We start from the raw sequence: 24,504 nt of genomic DNA, 5'->3' as shown, positions 1-24,504 counted from the left end.
AACGGGAACGTTTAGTAAAAAATATCTCGAAATAGGTCGCCGGAAAATTTGGCCGGAAAGTCGCCGGAAAAAAGTTGACCGGCGGTGTTGACCGGAGTTGACTGGTCTGCTGACGTGGCATGTTGACTGGGTGCTTACTGGAGGCTGACTGGGCGCTTGCGTGTCAGTGGGCTGAGATGTTGGGCTTCAGGCCTTCTGGGCCGAGGTGTCTTCTCCTGCTGTTGGGCCGAGCTGGTCTCCAGTTGCTTCTGGGCCGGACTGCTTCTGATTCTTCTGGACTGGGCTTCAGGGCTTGAGGCAGGGGCTGGAGATGCAGGCGGCGGTTCAAGGTGCAGTAGCTTCAGGCGGCCGGTCTGGGTGTCTTTTGGCCGGTTCTGGGAATATTGTTTCCGGTTCCGGGAACTTGGGGACGAGGTGCAGCTACTGACAAAAGATGGCAGTGAAAGGTGGACGGGAAGATGGCAAACCAGGCAGGATATCGTCAGATTCTTCTTGGGAGGCCGGTTTGGTCACTTCTGGTGGCTGGTTTAGGTCGATTCCGGCCGGTTCTGGGGGCAGCGCCGCTGGTTCTGGGCTCCTGGAGGTGAGAGCTACAAGGTGGGCGGCGGAGGTCATTGGGATTTGAAGGCTACGAAATTAGGGTTTCAGGGTTAGGGCTTCGTGCTGATAACGTGTTGTAGAGAAACTGAAATTGAGAGGAAATCGATGTGTATTCTCATTGATAATAGGGGCCTCTTTATATAGAGGATTACAATGCATAGAGTCTGAATCATACAAGGAAAGATAATCTCTAGATTCTTCTAATTAAACCCTATTACCACTAGGTCAAGTAACCTAGAGTTTGGGCCAAACACAAATTAGGGTTTTACTTGAATAGATATATCTTTTTATGACGACTTGCTAAAGGTCATTCCCATATATATTTTGTATGTTTTGCTTATAAATGTAGCCGCTCGTGCTCAAATTGATTGGATTCGTTGGCATTTTGACTTCTTTCTTAAAATTTGGGCAAAATATCTAGAAAATTTTTCAAAGTGCAAATTCCCACAAAAAAATTCGTGGAAGTATGGAATTGATTTTACAAACTAAATAAAAAAGTCTCAAACATACATTTCCGTACAACAAGATCAAAATCATTGCCATTATTTATGTTTAATATAGATAATAAGGGTTCCTGTCCTATTCTAACATATTGGATTCCTCGATGTTTTGAACTTAACTTTTTAAGTGTCAATTCTCACCAATAAATCGTGCGCTAGAATAAACCTTTTGAGGCTCATAAACATTCTTTAGACAATACAAACTTCACTAGATTTTGACGCACCATGTGGTTCTCTCTATAGGAGCTCTTGAGCAACAACAATGAAAACACATAACTAATTTTATAAATTCAATAAAATAAATTAAATACAGGCCTATCTCGATAATATTGTCGACGGGAAAGGTTGTTGCCTTGATTTATTTTTTATTTTTTTCTTGCATAAATATATCACACCTACTAGCTCAAGGTGATTGGATCGGTTCTCACAAAATAAAATATGTGCAGTATAGCACACGCTTTTGGGGACCTAAGAGATCCACTGAATTTTTGATCACTAAGTGGTTCTTAATCTTGTTTAGGAGTAGACTTATAAATAGACCAGATTTGGAGCAAATCTACCTAAATCCGAATTCAGTTAGTAAAAACAAAATTCAACTCGACCCTATCCGTTAACCCAGCGGATTGTTAATACTTCAATCTAAACTCGTATTTGGCAAATTAACAAATACCCAATCCACTAGTCCGATTCGTTTATTATAATGAATATTCTTAATTTTTAAATAATATTATTAAATCTTTTATTAATTATGATACTTCATAAAACTTCAATAAAATATTGAAACAAAATTTAAGAGTATCACTAAATGTTGAATTAAATAACCAAAATACTTCTTTTTTTGAACACTACATTAGGGTAAGCAAAATATTGTATTCATAAAAAAATATATTAAATAATTATAAAAACAAACCGGATCATTAACGGATCGGATCAACCTCAATCTGTGTTCGATCCGTTAAATAAACGGATTAATTGATGTGGACTATTATTGGATCAACGGATCATATTTTCAATCTAAACCCGTTTAATAACCACTGATCTAGACCGAATTCGGATCAAAATTCAATTTATTTACAGGTCTATTTAGTAGTCCAACAAGATTGAGCAAGAGTCATGAAAGCTTATTATTAATCTTAGAGAAAATTAGATATAAACCTAAAAAATAAAGCTTGTATTAGAAAAAACCTATCCATATATTTTTTTAATCTAAACCCAATTCACATGATCAAACCTTCCTTATAGGGTGTGTATCTATAATTAAGATGTTTTCACATTTTTCCTTTTTTTGTTTTTTGAAATAATGGTAATTCCATTAATAAAACTCATGCCAAGAAAGCCATTACATATCCACCGGCCCGCTGCCTCACAATGGGCAGAACAAGACTTCGTGGTGAAACCATAGTGATACATAGGATAAACCAACTATATTCGAACTTATCGCTCACTTAAAAGCGAGCCTATAAGCTATGGAAAAAGCATAGTGAATAGACAAGCAAAACTACACTCGTTAGGGCTCATTAAGCAACCTAACCTAACAAGCATAGGGCCATAAAACAATAGGGAATTATTTAGCTAAAACAAAAACTAAAAATAGAACCCACAACCCAATAGCCCACAATTTGCCTTAGCCCAAGCCTAACAGCAAGCAGCCTAATCCAACCCATGTCGCACCCAAGCCGCCAACAGTCTAACACAGCAGCCCCGCTACCGCCACGAGGAACACCACCATCATCACCCGACGCTATCAACCGGAGCCCTCAGCGAACCCAACAAGAGAAGACCTAACCCATCAGGATCGATCTCCACCACACCAAGTCACCACCAAACATCTCCGCTGCCTACGCCTCCATCAAAGCCATCACCTGTGCGTTGCCCCTTGACCCACCATGTCGCTGTTGATCCCACATGCCGCAGCGCCCAACAGACCAAGATCTGGCAGTGATGCATGCCGTTAGACTCCAAGCAAATAGACAAACTGAGAACAACTATCAGCAAGCCTTTGAGGCTCGTCCGGCAGCAGCCCTGACATCACCCGACCAAAGCCGACATAGATGCCAGGCCACCACCGAATGAGCGTTGTTTGAGTACGCCGGAAGACGCTCTAGGGTTTTGGGAGGAAACTTTGAAGAGTCACATTTTTCCCTTTTAATTAAATAGGATGTTAACTAAAGAAAATATTCCTTAAATTTTGAATTTGAATTGTGAGTAATTTATACACAAATTTCAAATTTAATAAAATAATCCTTGATTTTTCTCTTATTTAAAACAATTATTTCCATTTGTTCTTTTCGAATGTAAGTTATATATTTGTCTTTCTTTTTTTTTAGTAAATATATGTGGTGTGTCATTGTATGAATGTTTCTTGTACATACCTCCACTAGTATGGAGAATTTGCTATATCACCAAGCATAAGTAACACCCTCTTAGTGGGCCCACAAGTCATGGTGGGACCCAACCGCGATATGCATCCTGTAGCCCGACGTCTAAGCTACGCTGTGTTAGTCAGAAGTGGCCAAGACCTTGCCGGGAAGCCACCTTTCCGACCTTGCCAAGTTGCCTCCATAATAGCCTTTGAAAACTAGAAAGGGGACTTCTTGTCTCACATTGGAAAACATGTAAAGGAAGAAGCCTCCCTTCCCTATAAAAGGAGACTCATTCCCACTTACTCAAGATCCCATTATATCTCTTGTAATCTTGTTAGGCCGCAAGGCCCAAACACATATAGTAAAGCATTTAAAGTGGATGTAGACTCTCCCAAAGTGGGAGATGAACCACTATACTGCTTCTCTCTCTCTCTCTAATGTTAACTAGACCCTTCGGTTGTAACATTAACATTTCTCTTACACTGTAAACTGAAACTCAGAAGCTCAAATTTGTTTATTTTTCAAGATCCAGGACCCTTTGACATTTGACATTGGATTGAGATTGTATGAAAGAGGTGAGTTGCATAATGGTACAAGAGATCAATCACGGAGGAGAGAGACAAACTCATATCTACTTTCTCTCTCCTCTGAGCTTTCTGTAAACTTGAAACCCAGAAATTAGAGATGGTTTGATTTTGATGTTGAGGTGAGAGAGAGATGAAAATCAAGAAAAAATGTGAAGATATGAGCTCTTGGTGTGTTAACAGATGGAGATCCAAGAGGAGAGAGAAAATTTGTTGCGGAAGAAAAAATTTCCGGTGAGATGATGAATTGCTTCGTGGTAAGCTCATGGCACCACCGGAGGGCTCCTTCTAGCGCCAATTGTTTCTGTGGTTGAAACGGGATTGTCATGAGAGCTTCCACTTCCAAGAACCGTACCTGCCAACCATGAACAGAGGTCAGAGGGAAGACCAAGCTAGCCGGCCTTCGACCCTCCAATGCTTAAGTCAGATACATGTAAGAATGTAGTAAATGTAGGAGTAAATGGAGAGTGATAGCTTACCTTGAATGAGTGGAGAGACATGTATTTATAGTGTGGGGATGAGCTTGTCACCCCTTTGTTTCCAATGTGGGACTAGCTGTGGTCCACCCGATACCACTAGTGTTTGGTATCGGCATCATGTCAGGGCGTTATCGGCATCATTTTAAGCAGCTAGTAAGCCTTGTGCTTCTGATATTTGTGCCTAGGCGGTATATATACCAACACCTTTTATTTAGGTTTTTCTATTTCTCAACATGGTGGGATATTCTCTCACCAAGGTTTGTTATTTTTCATTCTACATTGCTCCACCTATCATCTTTTTGAAATTAAGAGTTCATAAATTAATATGACTCATGATCATGGTAAAAAAATAGCACAAAGAGACTACTTTCAATAGACAATGTAAGTTCTGAGTAGTCTATGCTAACAAAATCAACTCACCATGTAGGCAAACTATTCTATCTAACCTTACTACGCCAAGCACACCATTGTGGTACGAGAGACCAAGATACTTCTACAAAGACTTCTAGAGAAGTTTCTACTAGCATAGACATTATTCTAACTGAAACAAATTAATTAAACAGAGACTACCTCCTTTCCTTAGGGGGATTTGGGGGTGTCTTTCTCCACCGGTCAGCAAAGTGAACTAGGGAAGTCCATTCACTAACTTTTCCACTTTCTTTGAATCCTTGTTGCACTTCATAGGTAAGGTCTTCACTACTTTGCAGTCAACCTTAACTTTGTTCTTTGCACCACGAGGATGACCCCATTTCTTAGCCCCCTCCTACGATGAATTTAGGACAACCAAACCCATGGACACAATATCAAGGTTAGTTCTACCCACAGCTAGGCTAAGTTTAGGCTTTTTCGGAGAGACTTCAAAATCGTCCATTCGTTTTCGTCGCACATCAGCAACATGTGCAATCTTCTTTTCCACAATCCCCTCACCGGAGGAAGGCTCCTAGTTACTACCTCCTCCATGAGCCTTCAAACCTACAGCAGGACTAAGCACAACCAATCCATCACCAACACTCTCCTCCGTCTCTGGGGTGCTGCTAGAGGTACCTTCACCACTCCTTGCATCCGAGTCTGAAGAACCCTACGAGTTTGAGGCTTTGGAGTCGCCGCCAGCATGAACTGAGCTAACCCGGGCTCACCTTCTTTTCCCACAAGCGCTCCAACGACCATAGATGTCCCAGCCATACGAGTACAGTCTACTCTTGCTAAGACGAGTTCTAGATTACATCGTGCCGAAGAGACAGCTTCCCTCAAAACCTCCACCAGCGGTGGACTTGAACATGGAAGTCCAACATGTCTAAGGCATCCACAATCATGACACCGGCCATACATGTTCACGAAGAATAATTCCAAATCAAGGTCCAATCCATCCTCTACAATGAAACACCTGCTGAACACTACCGGCTGCATCAGATCAACCTCTATTTGGATCTTGATTCGACCCGCATCTAACTCCACAATGTCTTTTTGCAAGTATCTTCCTGGGGCACAACCAAGGCAGTAGAGGCAGCGTTCAAAATGAAAAGCCAGAGGAAGGCCTTTAACCTTCACCCAAAAGGCTGGGGTATTTAGAGGCACTGCACTGATCTAACCAACCCCGTCATACGGTGCCAATACCACCAATGCTCGATCAAATCCCCAAGGACCACCACGAAGAAGCTGGTTCCAGTCAGAAGGGTCAGATAAGATGAACAAGAATCGATCACTGTGCTCTTGCACCGTGTATCGACCATTCAGTTGCCATGCATGCGAAACATCCCCATGAAGGAATTTTTGTTGAAGACTCTCACCGTCAACAGCTTATCCACCAGATACGTCAGCGAACACCGTATACCTTCCCCTCTCGGTGGCCGGATATCAACTGGCTTCCTACCATCGGCCAAACCAAGAGAAGCAGCAAGCCTCACCGCCATCTATAGAGTCCATGATCGCTGAACAGGGTTCTAAGAAATCTAGGGTTTTCCTTTCTTACCATAAAGGATGCTCGCATGCAGCGGCTAGGGTTTTTGAATTTTATTTTAAAATAGTTTCTTGGTCCACTTATCATCATTTGTTAGATTTTGAAAATATCTTTTGCTTCTTGATTCTAATAAACATTCTAGTGTAGGTATAAAATTGTCAGCACAATCATTTCATGTTCATTAAAGCATCTTTAGCAGACTCTGTATCTTGACTCTTTAGTTATTTTGGAGAGCATGTATATATTTTTATCAATTTCAGCAGCTGCACCAGACTCCTAAAGCGGATATCAATTTTAACTTTTAGCTATCTCACTCCTAAATATAGAGAGCGAGATTAGTCTCTTTATTATTTTTGTTAATTCAAAACATTCCTTTTTAAGTCATTCTATGTAATTTACAAACTATTTTTTCTTCATTCAATAAATAATATAAATTCAAATATAGCTAAAATAGAAAGAAGTGATGCAGACGTATTTCTAAAGTGGCTAGCCAAAATAAATTTTTACCTATTTTGGCTAAAATTTGATTGAAAATGGCTATCATTGCTAAAGATGCTCTTAGTTTTCTAAAAGAGGACATGTGTTATTGTAGGTGATAGAGGGTGTGATCATTGTAAAGTCTTGCTTTAATTCAAAAATGATACATACTGAACAGGAATCAAAACACGCACTACACCAATAACCTCAACACACAACACTTTTTGCACAACGAATTTTTTTTTTTTGTTGTGTGATGAGGGAAATTGAATCATACAACACATTTAAAAAACTTTCGTTGTATATGGCTGTTAAAATTTTGAAGTTTTTAGCTAGAAGGTAATTGCACAACACTTATAAGAATAGTTTGTTGTGTGAATGAAAAAAAAAAAGTGGCACATTTTCCTCCTAGCTCGACTCAAATATGGCTCCAAATTAGAACTACATAGCACAACAGAATAGTTATATATGTTGTATGAGTGTAACTTGCAAAATATCATACAACAGTTTTTTACTTTCTGTTGTATGATAAATGAAGATATATTGAGAAGATTCGGACGTGTCTAGATTTGCCCCAAAATGGCACCCACTCCCTCTTATTACCTCCAAATTTTGGTCGAGATATATCTAGTGATTGCATGCTCCCACAACCAAAATTATTGATTTGTGTTGTGTGAATGAGTAATGCCTAAGCGCCAAAGTACATACTTTGATTGCATATAGCGGAACTTTCCCTCTTTTTCCAAACTCAAGTTTAGCTTCAACACTTAGACGAAAGAGTCTTTTTCCTTTTTTTTTCGAGCCGTCTCCTCAAGGGATCAGACCCATCTCCTCAATAAACTTTTCCCCAATTGAATCAATTTGAAATCTCAAATCACCAAACACCCAGACGTCTTCGTCTTTAGTTTTTCCTTGGTTTCCTTTTCGTTTCGATTCACAGAAATCCAATCAAAGATTACCTCCATTACCAAATTTTCTCCAAACCCTAATTTATCTGAATCCCAATTTCCTTTCAATTTCGAACCACTCCCTCGTCGTTACCAGGCCGCCGTCCGGCTCCGAACTCTCGCCCAACTGCGTCAGGGTTGCAACTGCCTCTCCGATCTATCGCCGTTTCCACCACCTTCTCCTTCGTCAACATCAGTACGACGAGCCCAGACCAAAAGAGGGAGAGAGAGTTCCTCTCGTCTCTCTAATCACCTAAATCCCTAATCTTTTCTTCCCCCAATTTTCCTTTCTTGGAGAATCTAGGGTTTCTCTGATGCTACAGAAGATCAGAAATTGCAAAATTGAAGAGGAAGAGGAGGAGCAGAGTTGAATTGAAGTTTGGAAGTGTTTTGAGTTTCGTTTGATGGAAGGGGGGAGGAGGATATTGGCAAATCCTCGGCCGTGTAGTGGTCGGAGGGTAGCAGCGGTGAGGAAACGACCCCGTATTGGCGGTATGAATGGGGTTCGTTAACAGCGTTAAGAAGCTTCAACGAAGTGAAATCAGTTCCAAGCGTGACCGAGCTATCACTATGAGCGATGCCCGGGAGAGGTTTTACAATATTCATCTCCAGGTACAAATATATAGTTGCTTTTGATTTTAATGGAGGTGAAAATTTGGGGCTGTCGATGGTTTGGTGGTTGGAGTTTTATGAAGAGCTCTGGGGTTTGTGCTGGTTTGGATTTAATTCAGTAGAAAAAACAAGTGATGGGATTTTGTTGTTAATATGCTTATGTTACTTGTTAATTGTTAATTTTTATTCCTGTGCTGAATTCTTAGTGGTATTAACGTGTTACAGGCTCTACTTAGGATTTGCATTTGGAGCTTTTTTTGTGTGATATTGATACCAATACTTGGAAAGCATGTTGTATAATAAGGCTTAGGTGCTAGGTTGCAGTAGGAAGTTGTAAGTTTTAAGATTGAAGTTTGGAACTTGTATTCGGTTCTTTTAACAATCTTAATTTGTTGAAAATCTTAATGCACTTAAGCTTCATTAGTCATAAAAATCGTTGTAAACTCTGATAGATATAGACTACCTGTGCCATGGTTCTGCCTTTTCTGCGAAAGAGGTAAAAAATTATTGAAATTGTAGCAGCACGTGACATTGTGTTTGCTCTTGCGCAGTCTAGTGTTTGTGCAGCGTTTAGCCGAGGTAGTAGCTGTTCTATTTGGATTTTCAATGTTATATGGATCTACTGAAATAAGTTTTTACTTCCGGGAAGTTCATGGAGGATATGCTTTTTGAATGTTAATCCCTGCGAAGTTATAAGAAGCTTGTTTTATAATAAAAACAATGACTCTCCAATCACAATTTCAGTTCTTTGAAATGTAGAAACACTAGGATTGAGTACGTGAATACCTCCACCCCTCTGCCACTAACAAACAAACACAATCACACACATAACCTTTTATATTTCTAGTACAGTTCTCTTGGTCATCTTCTTGTTCTTGATTTATCTAATTTTTGTTTTCCATTATGATCAGTATATACATGGTGTTTGCTCTAAAAACTATACAATGTTGTACTCCATATCAGATACACATGTCCAAGAAATTAAGATTAGGTAAGCTTTCTTCACATTCTCAATGACAGACCCATACAACGATGGTTGTTTTTGCCTTTAGCCTTTGTTCTTTTGTTATTTCATAACTTGCACTTATCTCTTTTTTTTTTTTTTTTGGTTTGTTTTCTTGCTGCAGTCCGGGGATCATGTTGTTATTGGTTAATATCATTTATGGTTATTCGTCTTTCCTTGTATATGTCAGGGGAACTATATACTTGATCATTTAATAACGTTCTGATGCAGCAGGTACTGCCAATTATAGAGCTTTGTTCAAACTGCAGCATTTTTATTGATATGAATTGTCAGCAACTGAAGAAAGTTTTTAATTGAAAAAAAAAAAAAACGCAAACATTGTATTTTGAGATGTGGTGTGTGTTCAAATGGTTTAGTGGATATAGCCTTATGACACATAATTATCGGAATAATAGGAATGGCCTTCTTGCAAATACATTACTTTTTGTCCTCCCAATTACAAGTTTGTTTTGTTTGAAATTGATTGCATACTTCATACTCACTCAGATTAGTTAGTTATTGCATAGTTTCACTGAGAACCATGCGGAAATTTGAACCCCTTGGAATAACAGATATAAGCTGTTGGCTCTGTACTACGTATTATAGATTTATAGGTATATATTGAAATTGCTTAGGGTCATATGTTATTAGTAAGGAAGAATATGTTTATCAAATCATGGGCAGAGCCATAAATGGTGAAAATATGCTATTGGAGAAGTACTATTTAGTCAGTTATTCATCAGAATTACTAATAAATAATACATTTTGCTCTGACATCAGAGTAATTTCTAAAGCAGTGGAATATTTTGGGTTTTTAACACAGGTCAGCAAGGCACTTCTTGCAGAGTTTATGACAGCTCAAAAGAGAAGCAAACCATTTAAAGCTTTGGGATCAGAACATATGAATAAACCTTCCCCTGTCATTCCATCTAACCTTACAAGTTCTACTCTCCAAAGTCTCGAATTTCAGGTGATATAGTTTTTCAGAACTTATGGTTTGTGTTCACAATATATTAGATGCATCGCTATAGATTAGTCATGTTAAAATTCTCATTGTTGTCTAAATTAGATGGATGCATTTTGCTTAAGAGAGCAGGATCTACTGAATCGCTTTATTATGGAAGTGTCATAACTACAAAAATAGGGAGAAAGCAAAGAGTACTCGGTTCTTCTAGTGAGTATTGTAGTGAGAATAAATCCAATAACTGATCGTTGTTTGTTTCTGCTGCATAATGTCTTAGCTACGTTGAGGACCTTGTATGCATTGATTTGCTTGGAAGAGGATGTGGCATTCCTTTGATACGGGTACTTATCAACAGATAATGTTGCTGCCATTAGGAAAGAAGTAAGCAGCCTCTGCAGGGAGCTACTACCTCATGCACTTGCCTTGGTCAGTTCTCTGCTTTCAAATATATATATTTATCACTAACTCTTCATACTTTTGATACTAAAGGCAAATGCTCTTACTATTCTATTTTCGAATTTATCTATTCATTATATTTTTGCTCTTTGCAGATCATATTGTTCAAATAAAGGATGGTGCATAGTTGGTGCTGGAAAGGCAGGTGGAGAGCTAGATTTGATCCCACATCCCACCACTTCCTCCAACCATTTCACCCAATGTGAAGCTAAAAGTCCTGATTTCTCTCAAGTATTATGTACCAATTCATTATCAAAGTACTAGGTCGATCATTTTACTTTTGGGTTGTTTAGTGAACATATGCCACTTTGGCTTGTTAGGTTTCATGATTGTGGAACAATGACTAATATGAATGCATATTGGTGGATCCATTTGATGATTTGCAGTGTGTTTTGTTTCCAATTGATCACTGTTCATTAGGTAAAATGGAGCTATGCTCAAAATATAGCAAATGAAATTGATCGTACAACAGTTTTATAGTGTGGCAATCCAACGTTGTCTGAATACACAAAACTTGCCATTCACTCAATGCATTCTTTACATATCACACAATGGTTTTAAAGAAAAAATGTCTTCTCATTTTACGATCACACAACGATAAAAACTGAACTAATGTTGTCCAAAACCAATTCACACAACAGACATACAATACAACTGAAGTGTGATGGTATATCAGACGACGCTGAAATTAAAGAATACGTTGTCTGACTAGGCTTTCCAATAACAGCTTGAAAACAAGATCTGTTGTATGAAGGATGCACCTGCCATGCTGTGTGGCAGCTGTGCCTGGCATCTGTCGAGAGAAGACACAACGGTGATAACAAAAATATGTCGACTGTTTGTATATCATACAACGGTGCAGCACCGTTGTGCAAATTTTAAACACACAACGCTCCGATACACAACGGTGATCCTCCAAATCAGACAACGAATTTTACCCGTCGTCTGTTTCGTTTTTTGGTGTAGTGACGAATACATTTTGAGGAAGAATTAACCAAATGGCACATACCTATTGAACAACATAAACACTAAAATTCAAAACACAAATACCTCTTGAGGAAGAATTAAATGCATACTAGTGATACTACACATACCTATTGAACAAGAACCAAAAAACAAATACCTCTTGAGGATGAATTAACCAAATGCATACTATACATATCTATTGAACAAGAACCAAAACATAAGTACCTCTTGAGGAAAAATTAACCAAATGATACATATATACCTATTGAACAAGAAGCAAACAAAAAGCTCATCCACCGTACCATTCTAATTAAAGGGATGTGGAGCCAAACAAAGGCAACCCATCAACCTCTAATTGTGCGATCCATTTATATTCCAATTTGAATTTGAAATTAAATACAACAAAATCGCATAATTTCAGTGATATTGGTGACGCTTTGAATGTGGAGATTACAGAGCAATATTAAATGTGGAGATTACATAACCTCCTATCCAAGTATTGATTTCGATTGCTTCAATAAAGGGTCTGGTTATGTTCTGGGCGATGTCTATGGGCGACAATTTTATCTGCAATATGTTTGGGCTTTGTGGCATCTTCAGTAATTTTTAACAAAAACAAGTTTTATTATTTATGTTAGTTAATAGTTATTTTTTTTTTTGGAGATAAACCTAGTTATTAGATTTGAGTGTATATATATTAAAAGAACCTTAGGGGTGAGTTTAATCTAATAAATGAATGACAATTTGGGTGTATAATGAAGTTCCCCTTAATTTTATAAAAAAAATAAAATTATATTATAGAAAGATCATGTCGTCGCAAATGATATATATATTTTTGGTTCTAATTTTTACTTTTTGCTTCAATAAAAATGTAAGTATTCCTTTCATGCTCAAAATAAATTCTTGGCATATTGACTTCTTTTTTAGTCCCCAAGCAAAAGAAGCGTCAATTCTCGCCAAAAAGTGGTGCACTATAGCATGACTCTTAGATATGCAAGAGCAATATACAATATTCACTAGATTTATGACGATCAAGTGATTCTCAATCTAGTTTAGTAGTCCAACAAGACTGAGCATCAGTCGTGAAAGCATATTAAAAAATAAAAATTATATTATAACATATGTATCCCTTTTGTGCTCTAAATAATTGGGTTTCTTGGCATTTCAACTTCTTTTTTACTTTTTAGACCCCGAGCAAAAGAAGTATAAATCCTTGCAAAAAGAACTATTAGCTATTGCCCCCTGTTTTGTGTGAATCACAATTTAAACTTCACTAAATTTTTGATGCGCCATGTGATTGTTAATCTCATTTATTATTCTTCATGCAGAAAACTACGCTCAATGGCAGAGTCTCATTGTTGCTTGAGATGGTCGATCATGGCCCTCTAAGCTTCCACATGGCTGAAATATGATTGGGTAGACATTTCAATTCTTCAAAAATTAAGTGCTACAAGAATAGATTAATGACCCCTCCAAATCATGTAAACTATATGACTTGGAGGGGTTATCAGCATGCGAGAATGTTTTTGCCTATTTAGTCTTCTTGCATTGTATGCTCTTACATTTTATTCAATTATATAGTCTTTGTGCGTCCGGATGGCCGCGCTCTTAGAAGTGAGAATATTCTCGCCTATTTAGTGTTTTTGCATTACATGTTCTTAAGTAAAATAAAGGGTTATTATCATAAATGGTATTTGAACTTATCATCTTTCTTATCCATAGTACCTGAACTTCTATTTTGATCACAACCAGTACTTGAACTTTTCGATTTCATTTCAAACGGTACCTATCATTAACTTCCGTTAATGTTCCGTTGAAAACTAACATGTGACTCATTTTTCAATGATAAGCTTGTAAAATTACTTTTCTTTTTCCTTTTTTTTTTTTTTTTGTAATATCACTTATTTTCACTTATATTGTGGCTATAAAAAATGAGATAATAATAAATAAAAAAACTTTCAATTGCAATTAAAAATATGAATGATAAGAAAAAGAAAATGGTGGTTCTGGTTGGACCTCTAAATTTGCTATTTAGACCTCCTATACTTAGTACACCTCTAATTTACTTTTTAGAATACTTGAAAAGCTAAGTAGATCTCCTTATTTTTACTAAAACACCCTTGAACATGAGATACAATAATCTGTTAATCTACTTTTTAATGTTTATCTCTATCTTCAACCACAAGAATAAGAATGAATCAAAATCACACGATATTGCTCTCTTATGAGTATGTCTCGCCTCCACCAAAATTAATCAAAGCGTTGATTCTTGATCTTGATATGTTGCTCAAATCCCTTTGAATTTGCTAAAAGAAGGATTCCAAAGGTTTTGGGTTGGAAGATTGAGTAATAACTATATCATAATATTCAATTAATTTAGTTTAAGAAAATTTCAAATCAGATTGTTTTGAATTTACTTTTGTATTAAATGATGGGCTATATATAGAAATTATTATTTTTACTTAGTTGTTTTAGGTAAATTATAAAACTATATGGTAATATCAGGAAATTCCAGAAAAAGAAAAAACCAATTTAATTGAATGTTATATTTGGAGAGGTAAGAAAAGTAACATTATTTTTTTTTTCATTTTTCTCACTATGTCCTTATTTGTCTTTTCATATGACTTGACAAAGTCCATTAATAACTTAAAAAAGTTGGAGGTCCAACTAGAACCACCCAAAAGAAAAATTACGCAAGTTTTGGTAAACTTTTGGTTTTAATGTTTTATAGTTTATCCAAAAAAAAAAGTTTTATTTTTTTTGAGGTAGAAGAGGTCAGCCTCTATTGAAAAATGTTTTATAGTTTTACTTGAAATGTTTTGTGTGTATCTATAAAACAAATTAATTTTTGATGAGATCTTGTTTTAAATTTTTATTTTCATAAGAGGGTAGAGACACATTTTAATATCTATTTTTAATTGAACTTATATTTTATTAACATATTAATTGACCAAACTATTATTTAGGATCTTTTTAGTAAACAAAATTATTTAAATGGGTATTTTTGTCAAACTACTATTGAATATAGGTCATGTGTTTTGCACATGTCAGTTTTTAACGGAACATTAATAGAAGTTAGTGATAGGTATCATTTGAAATGAAATCAAAATTTTAAGTACTAATTGTGATCAAAATTGAAGTTCAGATACTATCACCCTAAAATAAACGAATAAATAAAAAAACTTAGAAATAAAAGAATAAAATAAATTAGCCAATGGGCAACTTGGTGGGGTCTTAATTATTATATTTATCGGTTTGGTTATGTTTATTATACTGTTTTGCTCTTAATGCATGCAAGTTAATATATACACTAGGGAAAATTTCACAAATGGTCACTCAATTATGACTCATTCGACATTTTGGTCACTGAAGTTTCAAATATATCACTTTGGTCACTCAACTATTACACTCAATCACTTTAGTCACTTTGTTAATTTTTTTTCATTAAAAAAAATACTCATTGGGTGACTAAAGTGATTGAGAGTATAATAGTTGAGTGATCAAAGTGATATATTTGAAACTTCAGTGACCAAAGTGTCGAATGAGTTATAATTAAGTGACCATTTATGGAATTCTCCCTATACACTATTGTATTTGGGGTGGGGTGCAAAAATAACGGTTTTGAATATTCTGCTCTACAGCCCTGCATGCTATGCAGATGGGATGTGTGGTCATGTGTTTAGGGTTTAGGGTGTCATCACTTGCCGTGCACGTGCCTGCCTGTGCCTACCTAGGCAGTCTGCATACCACGCACAATGAAGAATAAATATCGATCTTTAAGCACAATTGGTCATTTTAACCATCACAATTGGTAGATATTTTAAGCTAATATAAACAATGAGGATCACCCAAATCATTAATATTTGTCACATCGAACACTCTCTAATAAGCACACTTTACTTGAGCAGCAAGTGTCTTCTTGATATCTGGGCACGCATCATTTTTCTTAAAGAAAAGCTTGTCGTCAATCGGGACTACGCAGCTAGATTTTCCCAAGCAATGTTGTTCTACAATCTCTTTGGATACAGGGGAGTTGCAGTTACCCAAGACATAGCTTCCACATACCCCAGTTGGATCACCAAAGCTTGCAAACTCAACAGCAACAATCTTTTTGTAGTTCGGGCACTTGAGCTCCGTCGAAGTTCTGACAACATCCAACACTGGTCGAAAATGGCTATTTTTTCTTTCCCACGACTTTACGTTTGGTGGATGATACTCAGTAATGAAGCTACAGATTGTGTCCCTGTTGACTGTTAGGATCTCAATGTCATCAGGCTTCATCGGCTCCTCTTCCAATACAACAAGAAAATTTTGTTTAGGTTTAATGAAGGATCTCGGGATATGGTATTCTGATTGAGTAGGTTGCCCGAGTGGAGAAAGGAAGGACATCCAGTGTCGACCAATACTTTGGCCATTTACCCAAATCATTCCTTTTCCCATGCCTGTCATTCGGATTGCAACCGGGTCACGTCCTTCTGGAGCATCAAAATATGTCTTGTACCATGTTAGTGCCTGAGCTGCTCCTTTTGTATTGCTCCATTGAACTTGTTTGGATCCCTCCTCGGTGAACAGTTTTACTTTTTCTCCGTTCAGACCAATATGATGTCCCCACCCATTTTGTGAGAGATCTAGGGTTCCTGTGTTCAGCCCTAGAACTATAATCTCTCGAGGCCCTGCGTACCTGTGCTCCATGTAGGCTCCGCTGTCTGGGAGCCCCACTGTCATGGCAAATAGTCCTATTTCGTTGACGCCCTCCGTAAAGCTAACCGTTTTCTGGAAGATGAAGCTCTTCTCGTCGTGGCTCCCATGTCCCGAACCAACATATTTGCCATTAACAAACACAAGCATTGCATGACCGAGATTTGCAATTCGTAGAACTGGTTTAATAGTTGCCTTCATGGGCAAGTCACGCCTGCTCAACCGAAGGGTGGTGGTGTACCATGCGTAGTCTGAAACATCTTTTAACAAGTTGTAAAGCTCTAGAGGTGTCTTGCTATTGATAGGAACTTGAACGATGCTTGGAATTGGTTCCTGAGACTTCTTCCATTTCAAATTATTGGCAACCTTTGATCTAACAAAGTTCCTCGCGTTGTGTTGCGACACAATTGTTTGAGTATTGAAGACGACAGTCCTGCAATCGGGGAGAATGCTAATCGAATGAGGCGGCAAGTAGTATTCCTGACCTCGCCAATTAACAATTGCTTCAGTTCTAGAGTTATTGTTGGCCAAGAAGGCAGCACAGATTGTAGAGTTGTCCTTCAACTCATAGAAACGAGCCTCGGTGTCCTTGCCTAGCTTCTGGACTCCAGAAACTCCCCAAAGCAAAGGCTTCTTACATAGTTTCAAAGCCTTGTGTAAGTCCCTAAGGTGACTCCATTTAGGGTCTCTAGGCAGACCATATTCGTCAACGGGAGCCTCGTCATAGTAGCGAGTCGTCGTGAAAATGGCGCTTGTTCTGCCAAAATTAGTCCCTCCATGGTACATGTAATAGTTTGTTAGAACCCCATTTTTCGAAACAAAACGAGCAACCGAAAATGCAATGTCTTCCACTGGCCTCTGGGAAGGAGGGTCACCAAATACTCGGTATTGAGCAGTCCAGTTTTCGGTCCATAGAGCAGGCTTGTTAGGCTTATTAGGCCCTTGGAAAGTATCACCACAATGCCTTCCGTTACAAGTATTGATCACCGGATCCGGAGCGTCCATCTGCTTGCACATGATCCATGGTACTCCGGCGTCCTGCTTCACCGCCATGTTCGCTGCCCATCGGACGTAACTGTATCCCATCTCTTTATACGCCAGTTGGATATGATTGTACTCGTTTTCAATTTGTGCTAATATAATGGGACCTCCCTGTGGACTAAATAGCTTCGCCTCCCTCATCCTTTTCACAATCATGGTCACATACTTCTTCATGTAGTACTTGTACGGTGCGTTGTCAGTACGGAATAGGAGATTCGGGACTTCTCTGAGCCAATATGGGAGTCCTCCGTGGTTCCATTCGGCTTGGATGAATGGCCCTACTCTAAGTGTCACATACATTCCATGCTTCTGAACTAGTTTTATGAACTTCACCAAATCATAGTTCCCTTTGAAATTGCACTGACCTTGCACAGGCTCATGAATGTTCCAGAACACATAGGTCTGAATCACATTCAAGCCGCCCTGTTTGGCCTTTCGGAGAAGATCAGGCCACATTTCTGGGGTGCTTCGGGTGTAGTGGATTGAACCCGAAAACAGAAGCTCTCGCTTTCCGTTGATAATCAGTGACCTGCCATCGTATGTCACAGGCCCATGTTGAAGCGTTTGATTCCCTACATGGCCTTTGGAATGGGCTATCGTCGCCCCGGCTGAGATCACCATGGAAACAAGAGCAATCAAGAGGACTCTACAGCTTCGTATCGTCATTGTGTTCGGTGAAGAAACTTCTATGCCTCCTTGTTGATGGAGGTTGTTGCCAGAAGCTTGCATGAAAACTCTACGAATTACAAAAGAATATATATGAGAGGTATAAGTTTTTAGTTATAAGCAAGCGGAGGAAAAAATGGAACTGCAATGTTTAGTTTTTGTTTCGTTCTTCTGCTCCTTTAATTTTCTTTTGCTTGAGGGTGGTACGTATTACACTATTGTAAGTTGTAACTTGTAACTAAAAACCACTTAATTGTTTTGCTTTCTTGAACTTCTTTTCTAGAAAAAAAGAACCAGTGATTATTTGTGAGAAATTAGTTACTGCCATATAGTAAAATACAACTGGGCCAACTGGCCGAGCCAGCCAGGTGATCAAACTTCTCCGTTATACAGTTTTTTCAATTTAGTTTTTCATTTTTCAACTTTTACTATAGATAGAATATATAATCCTTAACTACTAAATTACTTCTAACAATAGTTTACAAGCCTCACAACCAAGTAAGTTTTTAAGAACACAATAACACTTTTCAATGTAAAGAAATATTAGAAATGTGTACTGTATACATATAGTATAATCTTTTGAAATGTATTTATATTTTGCTTTAAGATTCAAGGTCTATTTTGATTTGGGAAAATTGTCCGTACGGTACCCGAACTTTTCCTCCTTATAACTTTTGGTACCTAAACTTCAAAAAATATCACTTTGGTACCTGAGGTTCTCAGCCCGACCGAAGATTGGTACCTAAAGCCGTTACGTCCGTTACGGAAGTTGACAGCTGGCAATTTTAAACTTAAAATGACTGATTTACCCCTTATTCTTTTTTTTCTTAATTCTTCTTTTTTCATATAATAAAAAAAACAAAAGAAATATATATATATATATATTTTTTTTTTTATAGAAATATTCATCGTCACTTATCAGTTCTTCTTTCTTCTTCTTCATTTCCATTAATCTTTGAGTGTCAGCAGCAACAAGAACCTCTCTCTCTTTCCCCACTTCAACTTTGAACCATCTTCTTCAAGTTTCAGTCAAGATAGAGAGAATCCATACACACCCAAATCATAAAATTCCAAACCTCTTCTTATCTTTCTGGGTTTCTTCCCCCTTTGCTTTTCTTGGTTTTCTTCCCCAATTCGATTCCAATCTCATCCCACCTCAACTGTAATCAAAGTCCAAGTCTTGATACTCTCATGTAAAGCTACTTGTGGTTGGTGATTATGGTGAAGAGTTTGAGATTGTTGCATGTAAGATCTGAGCTTGAATTGGAATCTGGGTTTCCGAAATGTTTCTAGTGTGCTTCCCAATCTTTAAAAACAATTAATTGTTTTACAATACAATTCTGAATTGGCCATGGTTTTTATGATTCAGTCTTGGGTGTAATTGATGGCAAGCTTTGTTCGACTAAGGCTCAGGTAATGGGTGTGATTGATTGAGAGATTTTTCTTTGATCTTTGATATGAAAAAGAGGGAGAAAACCCAGAAGAAGAAGTAGAGTTGTGTAATTACCGGATGGAACAAAACTGATAGAGTTTGAGTAATGACAGTTATTCAAACAAGCAACAACACAAATAAAATAACACAAGAATTGCTGACGCAGTGTAAACCTCTCCACTGAGGAAACTTCACTGCGTGGCTTTTAACGTAGCCAACACGAGAATCAAATCCAATATGAATCAAATCGTTACAGATCACAAGTAGTGGTATTCAACACAACCACATTGACTAGCAACAATGCTAACTTGCTCACAACTGTAAAAGACCTATTCTAAACAACTATGAAGCAATCTGTATAGATGAAGAAATCTGGACACGCCTTCAGATTCAATCTTGCCTTGAAGCCTCACTGATCTCAATCACATATGCAAGTGATGAATGCAGTGAACAAGCAGTATGATCAATCAATCAAACAAACAATGAGAGTTTTGTAAAACAGTTAGTGCAGACTATGCAGCACAATTAAAATTCTCAATCAGAAAACTCTACGTCTCATAATGCAGTTTCAAAACCTTTTATAGAAGATAAAGACTCCCCCTCAATCCAATCACATTAAACACCGATTGAGATATACATGGAAAAGTTTTTCAAAACAATATGCAATCACAATCTTTTATCTGATATGTATTCAAAACAATTCTAAATGCAGATAAGATTTCCTAAACTCCTTTCCTTAAACACTATTTGAATTGGAGAGTTTAGACCCACAATATATGCATCAATCACATGCAAATTGATATGATATGCAAATTAAAAGCTCTCTAAACCTAGACCATATTTTCAGAATTATATGGAGAAAGAATCGTGTACAATCAATGCGTCTAACCCTAATTGATTCCTATTAGGAAAAATCTTTTTAACAAAAGATTGCCAATTAAAATAAACAGACCTAAATCAATTAGGTCTTCAATGGGACGATTTTAACTGGTGAAAAAAATCTTTGCATAATAAAATTTAAGAATAGAAAGATACTTTCCAAAAACAAACTTCCTAAAACCTAGGACTGACTCAAGGATTGCAACACAGATTGCAATCCCAATGCATATGCTGACTCATGAGATGCATTTACCTGTAACGTATTTGAGATCAGTATTAGGCCCTTTTCCAACTTCTTCAGTGATGAATTGTCATGATATACTTCACTAGCTTTGTATGGGAATGCCAACAAATAACATGTACAAAATCTTGTACTTACAAGTTGGAAACAGAGGAACCCACTATTCCATTAGCCCCAACTTCCTTGACCTCTTCTCTCGTCGAAAGGTAAAGCTTCAAGCTAATCTCGCCTCTGATATGAGAAAAGAGGCTTCTTTTGTCGAGAGTATAAAGCTGAGGAATCTACTCACCTTCTTTGGCAATATTGGACCCTAAAACTCTGACTTTACCCAGAAAATTTCTGCTGTTGCCGGACCTCCTCTCGTTGAAAATGTTGACCTCTATGGCTCTGTAGGGAAGATCAGCCACGTCCTTGACATGAAAGACTAGCTTCTCGTTCCAGACCAGGTTCAGGTCCTTGTACTTGACCTGGGTTCGGAGCCTCTGGTTTTCAAATTCGATTTCGACGAATGGGGACGATGAGCCTTCGCCGTCTTTGGGCATGAGGTTGTGGGCCGCCACAACCTCCACCACAAGGCGTTCTTTGCCGGTACTGTTGCTCACAGTCATGGATGGGTTTTGGTGAGAAAACATAATCACAGTCATGTAATACCCAGATGGAAAAAAGCCTTCTTTTTTCCTTTTTCCAAGGTACCCAGATTGAATCTATGGACTTTGACGAGTTACAATTCCATTACAATTGATATTCAATAACTTGACAAATATTTAGCCTCAGGCCTTCAACAATCCATATCATTACATGTTCTTGCTGGATTCTTAACGAACACCATTAACAAGTTGATCTGATTCAGTAATCGCAAATAACATTGAAACCAGTACAAACATAAAAACAATCATAGAGCTTCAATTTATAACCATACCCAGAAATTAACACAAGTAGGTTCAATTAAAGATTCAGAATACAGATAAGAAAAACAATGAAGGAACGATTGAATTGAAACAGAGGAAGGAGGGAGGGTGGTGGTGGTTTTTTTTTTTTTTTTAATTGCAGATAGAGGAAAAATATATTTAGAGAAAAAAAAAATTAATGGAAGCCCTGAAGTGACGATAATACCCTTCAACTGACGACCTCTGTAACGAAGGTAACGACCATATGTATCAATCCTCGGTCGGGCAAAGAATCTCAGGTACCGATTTGATATTTTTTTAAGTTCAGGTACCAAAAGTTATAAGGAGGAAAAGTTCAAGTACCGTACGGACCATTTTCCCTTTTGATTTTAGTGAACTGACTGAAATGAACCAACTAGCTAGCCAAAGGTCTTGATGTCTTGAACTGCTAAAAGGCCTTGGCTTAGAAGTGGATTTCCAAGGTTGTCAAGAACTCAAGAATGAAGAATTCATAAGATCCAAATCGATTCTTTCTACCACGCTGTAGTGATCTCTAACAAGTAACATGTAGGTATCCACTCTCCAATAACTACTAATTCAAAATAAAATCGCTAAATAATAGCACTTAATCCTCGATATATTAAAACTAGAAAATGTGGATTCTTTTGTTCATATAGCTACATTAAGGATAGAAACATGCATGCATGTGTGCATAATTGCAGGCAATAAAGGAAAGACCACAATTTAAAGATTTGTTAGCCTTAAAATCCAGAAAGAGTCCCTATAAATATTTCAGCAGAAGTAGCCTCATTTGCATAGTGCAAATTAAAACAAATCAAACCTTACACAATTTCTATCACATTCATTTCTGCAGGTATCAATACATCGAGAAAATATGGAGAAGGCAGCTTTCTTGGTCATCTTCTTGTTGGTCATCAACGTACACATCTTGTGAGTATTGATAAATTTTTGATTGTGAACATGCGTGACGATATTGTTTGATCATTCTCTTTTTCAATACATCACATGGGCGGAACCAGGATTCTAGAATTGGGGGATCCAATTTTTTTTTTTTGTTCGACAATAAACTTGTTTTTTCTTTTAAGAGAGAATTGCAAAATGTGGTATATATGAAAAACGAAAAATCAATTCTATGTGGCTGGGGTCGGACGGGATCTTGGTGTTGATGAGTCGTCTGGTGATCGGCGACTGAGGTTGAGATGGCTCCTTCTACTTTGCTTTCAGTCGTTGGTGGTGGCTGCACGGGTTTTGGGTTCGAGGCAGGTTGTGGTGACCGGCTATGTGGCTGGGGTTCTCCTCCGATCTGGGTTGTGGATCTGTGGTGGGTTCCAATCGGGTCTCGTCGCAGATCCTTTGAAGCTTGGTGGCGGGTGGGAATCGGATCTTGCAGCAAGAGGATGTCACTGTGGTGGTCTGGCTCTTATTGGAATTGGACTGCTGTGGGAAGGGGCCGTGGTGGTCGGTGATGTGCTCTGCTGGTGCACTGTCGGAGAAGTCTTTTCGATGGTGGTCGGGGTCCAAAGGTGGCGGCGGCGTGACGGTCATGTCGGTAGGATGGTGGTGGTCGAGTTATCTGTGCGAAAGCTATCTTGGGCTGGGCTCAGGGTTTGGGTTCTATTGGCCTCAGTTCGTTTGTGGGCTCGGTTTGGGCGTGGTGGTCCTTGGGCCTGGGGTTTCTCTCTAGGTCCAAGAGGTGTTGTTTTTTACTTTAAAGTATTTAGTTGTTTTTTGGTTGTTATCTTTCTCGTTGTGTTAATAAGTTACTACCATTCTTTGGTAGATCATAATGGGTTTGGTCCCGGCTTCTGCACCGTGTGTGCCTTGTCTGCTCTAGGTTGGTGGTGAGTTCCTTGCATTGGCAAATGGTCGCAATCTCCTAGTAGTAGTAACGTGTCTGCTCTAGGTAGGCGGCGAGTTCCTTGCTTGGTCAAATGGTCGTTGCCTCCTAGTGGCAGGGTGAAACTAAGTGTCACTGAATGTCTTTTCCAGTGGCAACATGATGGGAAAGCTATGTGTATAGAAATTATGCTATGCTGTAATCGAGGTGCAGATCGAGTTATCTTTCCATTGTGTCACCGCTGTAAAGCAAATAGAGTCGCCAGTAGAGCGCTCTTTGCTAGTTGGTGCGTAATTGAATACAATTGTTTTGTAGAGACTCATAATATTATTTCAGGTTGTTCTCTAGGTGCCTATTGTAATATGGGGTTTAGGCTCAATGTCCCCCCCTTGTATTCGACAGTTTCATTAATCAAGGCTTGAGGGCAGCTGCACCAGCCCTTTATTTCAAAAAAAAAAAAAAAAAAAAAAACGAAAAATCAATTCTATTATGCTTATTAAGGAATACAAATAGGAAAAACAAAAGAAAATAAACATTTCAAATTTGATATAATTAACATAATGTAACACAAAGGAAAGATCTGATAAATATTCTTTATTAGATTTGGAAACAAATGCGTTGTTGTTAATCTATGGGGGTCCATTAATGAATTTGAGCAAGAAATAAGCTATATTAATTAAGGTAAACAATGAAGCTTAGTTAGATTGTTTACGAAACCAAGGGGGTTCTGGACCCTCCCAGGCCTGACTATAAGTTTTTTTTTTTTTTTTTTTTGAATTTAAAATAGAGGATTAGGCGATATTAGCACCTCGTTAGCGGTCATTGCGCGGAGCGCCTACCCTCCCCAAAAAGGGGAAGGGACCACTACACCCGGAAACCCACCGCCCGTCCCTC

At 38.1% G+C, this 24,504-nt stretch overlaps 1 protein-coding gene and 1 long non-coding RNA gene across 4 annotated transcripts; one reads left to right on the top strand and one right to left on the bottom strand.

Annotated features, from left to right (window-relative positions):
• The first annotated feature begins 7,638 nt into the window (after window positions 1–7,638).
• LOC133721633 (uncharacterized) lies at window positions 7,639–11,321 on the top strand. Of its 3 annotated transcripts, none has more exons than XR_009852283.1 (6): window positions 7,639–8,519; window positions 9,431–9,510; window positions 9,713–9,756; window positions 10,346–10,492; window positions 10,764–10,912; window positions 11,038–11,321. It is a non-coding gene; the product is annotated as an uncharacterized LOC133721633 (long non-coding RNA). The 3 variants fall into 3 exon arrangements; XR_009852281.1 differs by having other exon boundaries at window positions 9,647–9,756; XR_009852282.1 differs by lacking the exon at window positions 9,713–9,756 and having other exon boundaries at window positions 7,640–8,519.
• Window positions 11,322–15,790: 4,469 nt separating this feature from the next.
• On the bottom strand, window positions 15,791–18,313 carry LOC133720068 (beta-galactosidase 13-like). The gene has a single exon (XM_062146254.1). The coding sequence runs from the start codon at window positions 18,311–18,313 to the stop codon at window positions 15,791–15,793; it is 2,523 nt and encodes an 840-aa protein (XP_062002238.1).
• Window positions 18,314–24,504: the final 6,191 nt, after the last annotated feature.

The sequence above is a fragment of the Rosa rugosa genome, chromosome 7, assembly GCF_958449725.1.
Source record: "Rosa rugosa chromosome 7, drRosRugo1.1, whole genome shotgun sequence".
NCBI classification, from domain to species: domain Eukaryota; kingdom Viridiplantae; phylum Streptophyta; class Magnoliopsida; order Rosales; family Rosaceae; genus Rosa; species Rosa rugosa.
The sequence above is the reverse complement of the archived record's forward strand: the minus strand, read 5'-3'. Positions and strand labels throughout refer to the sequence as shown.

Coding starts and splice junctions, on each gene's coding strand:
- LOC133720068 (XM_062146254.1), bottom strand. CDS start 18,313: ATGACGATACGAAGCTGTAGAGTCCTCTTGATTGCTCTTGTTTCCATG.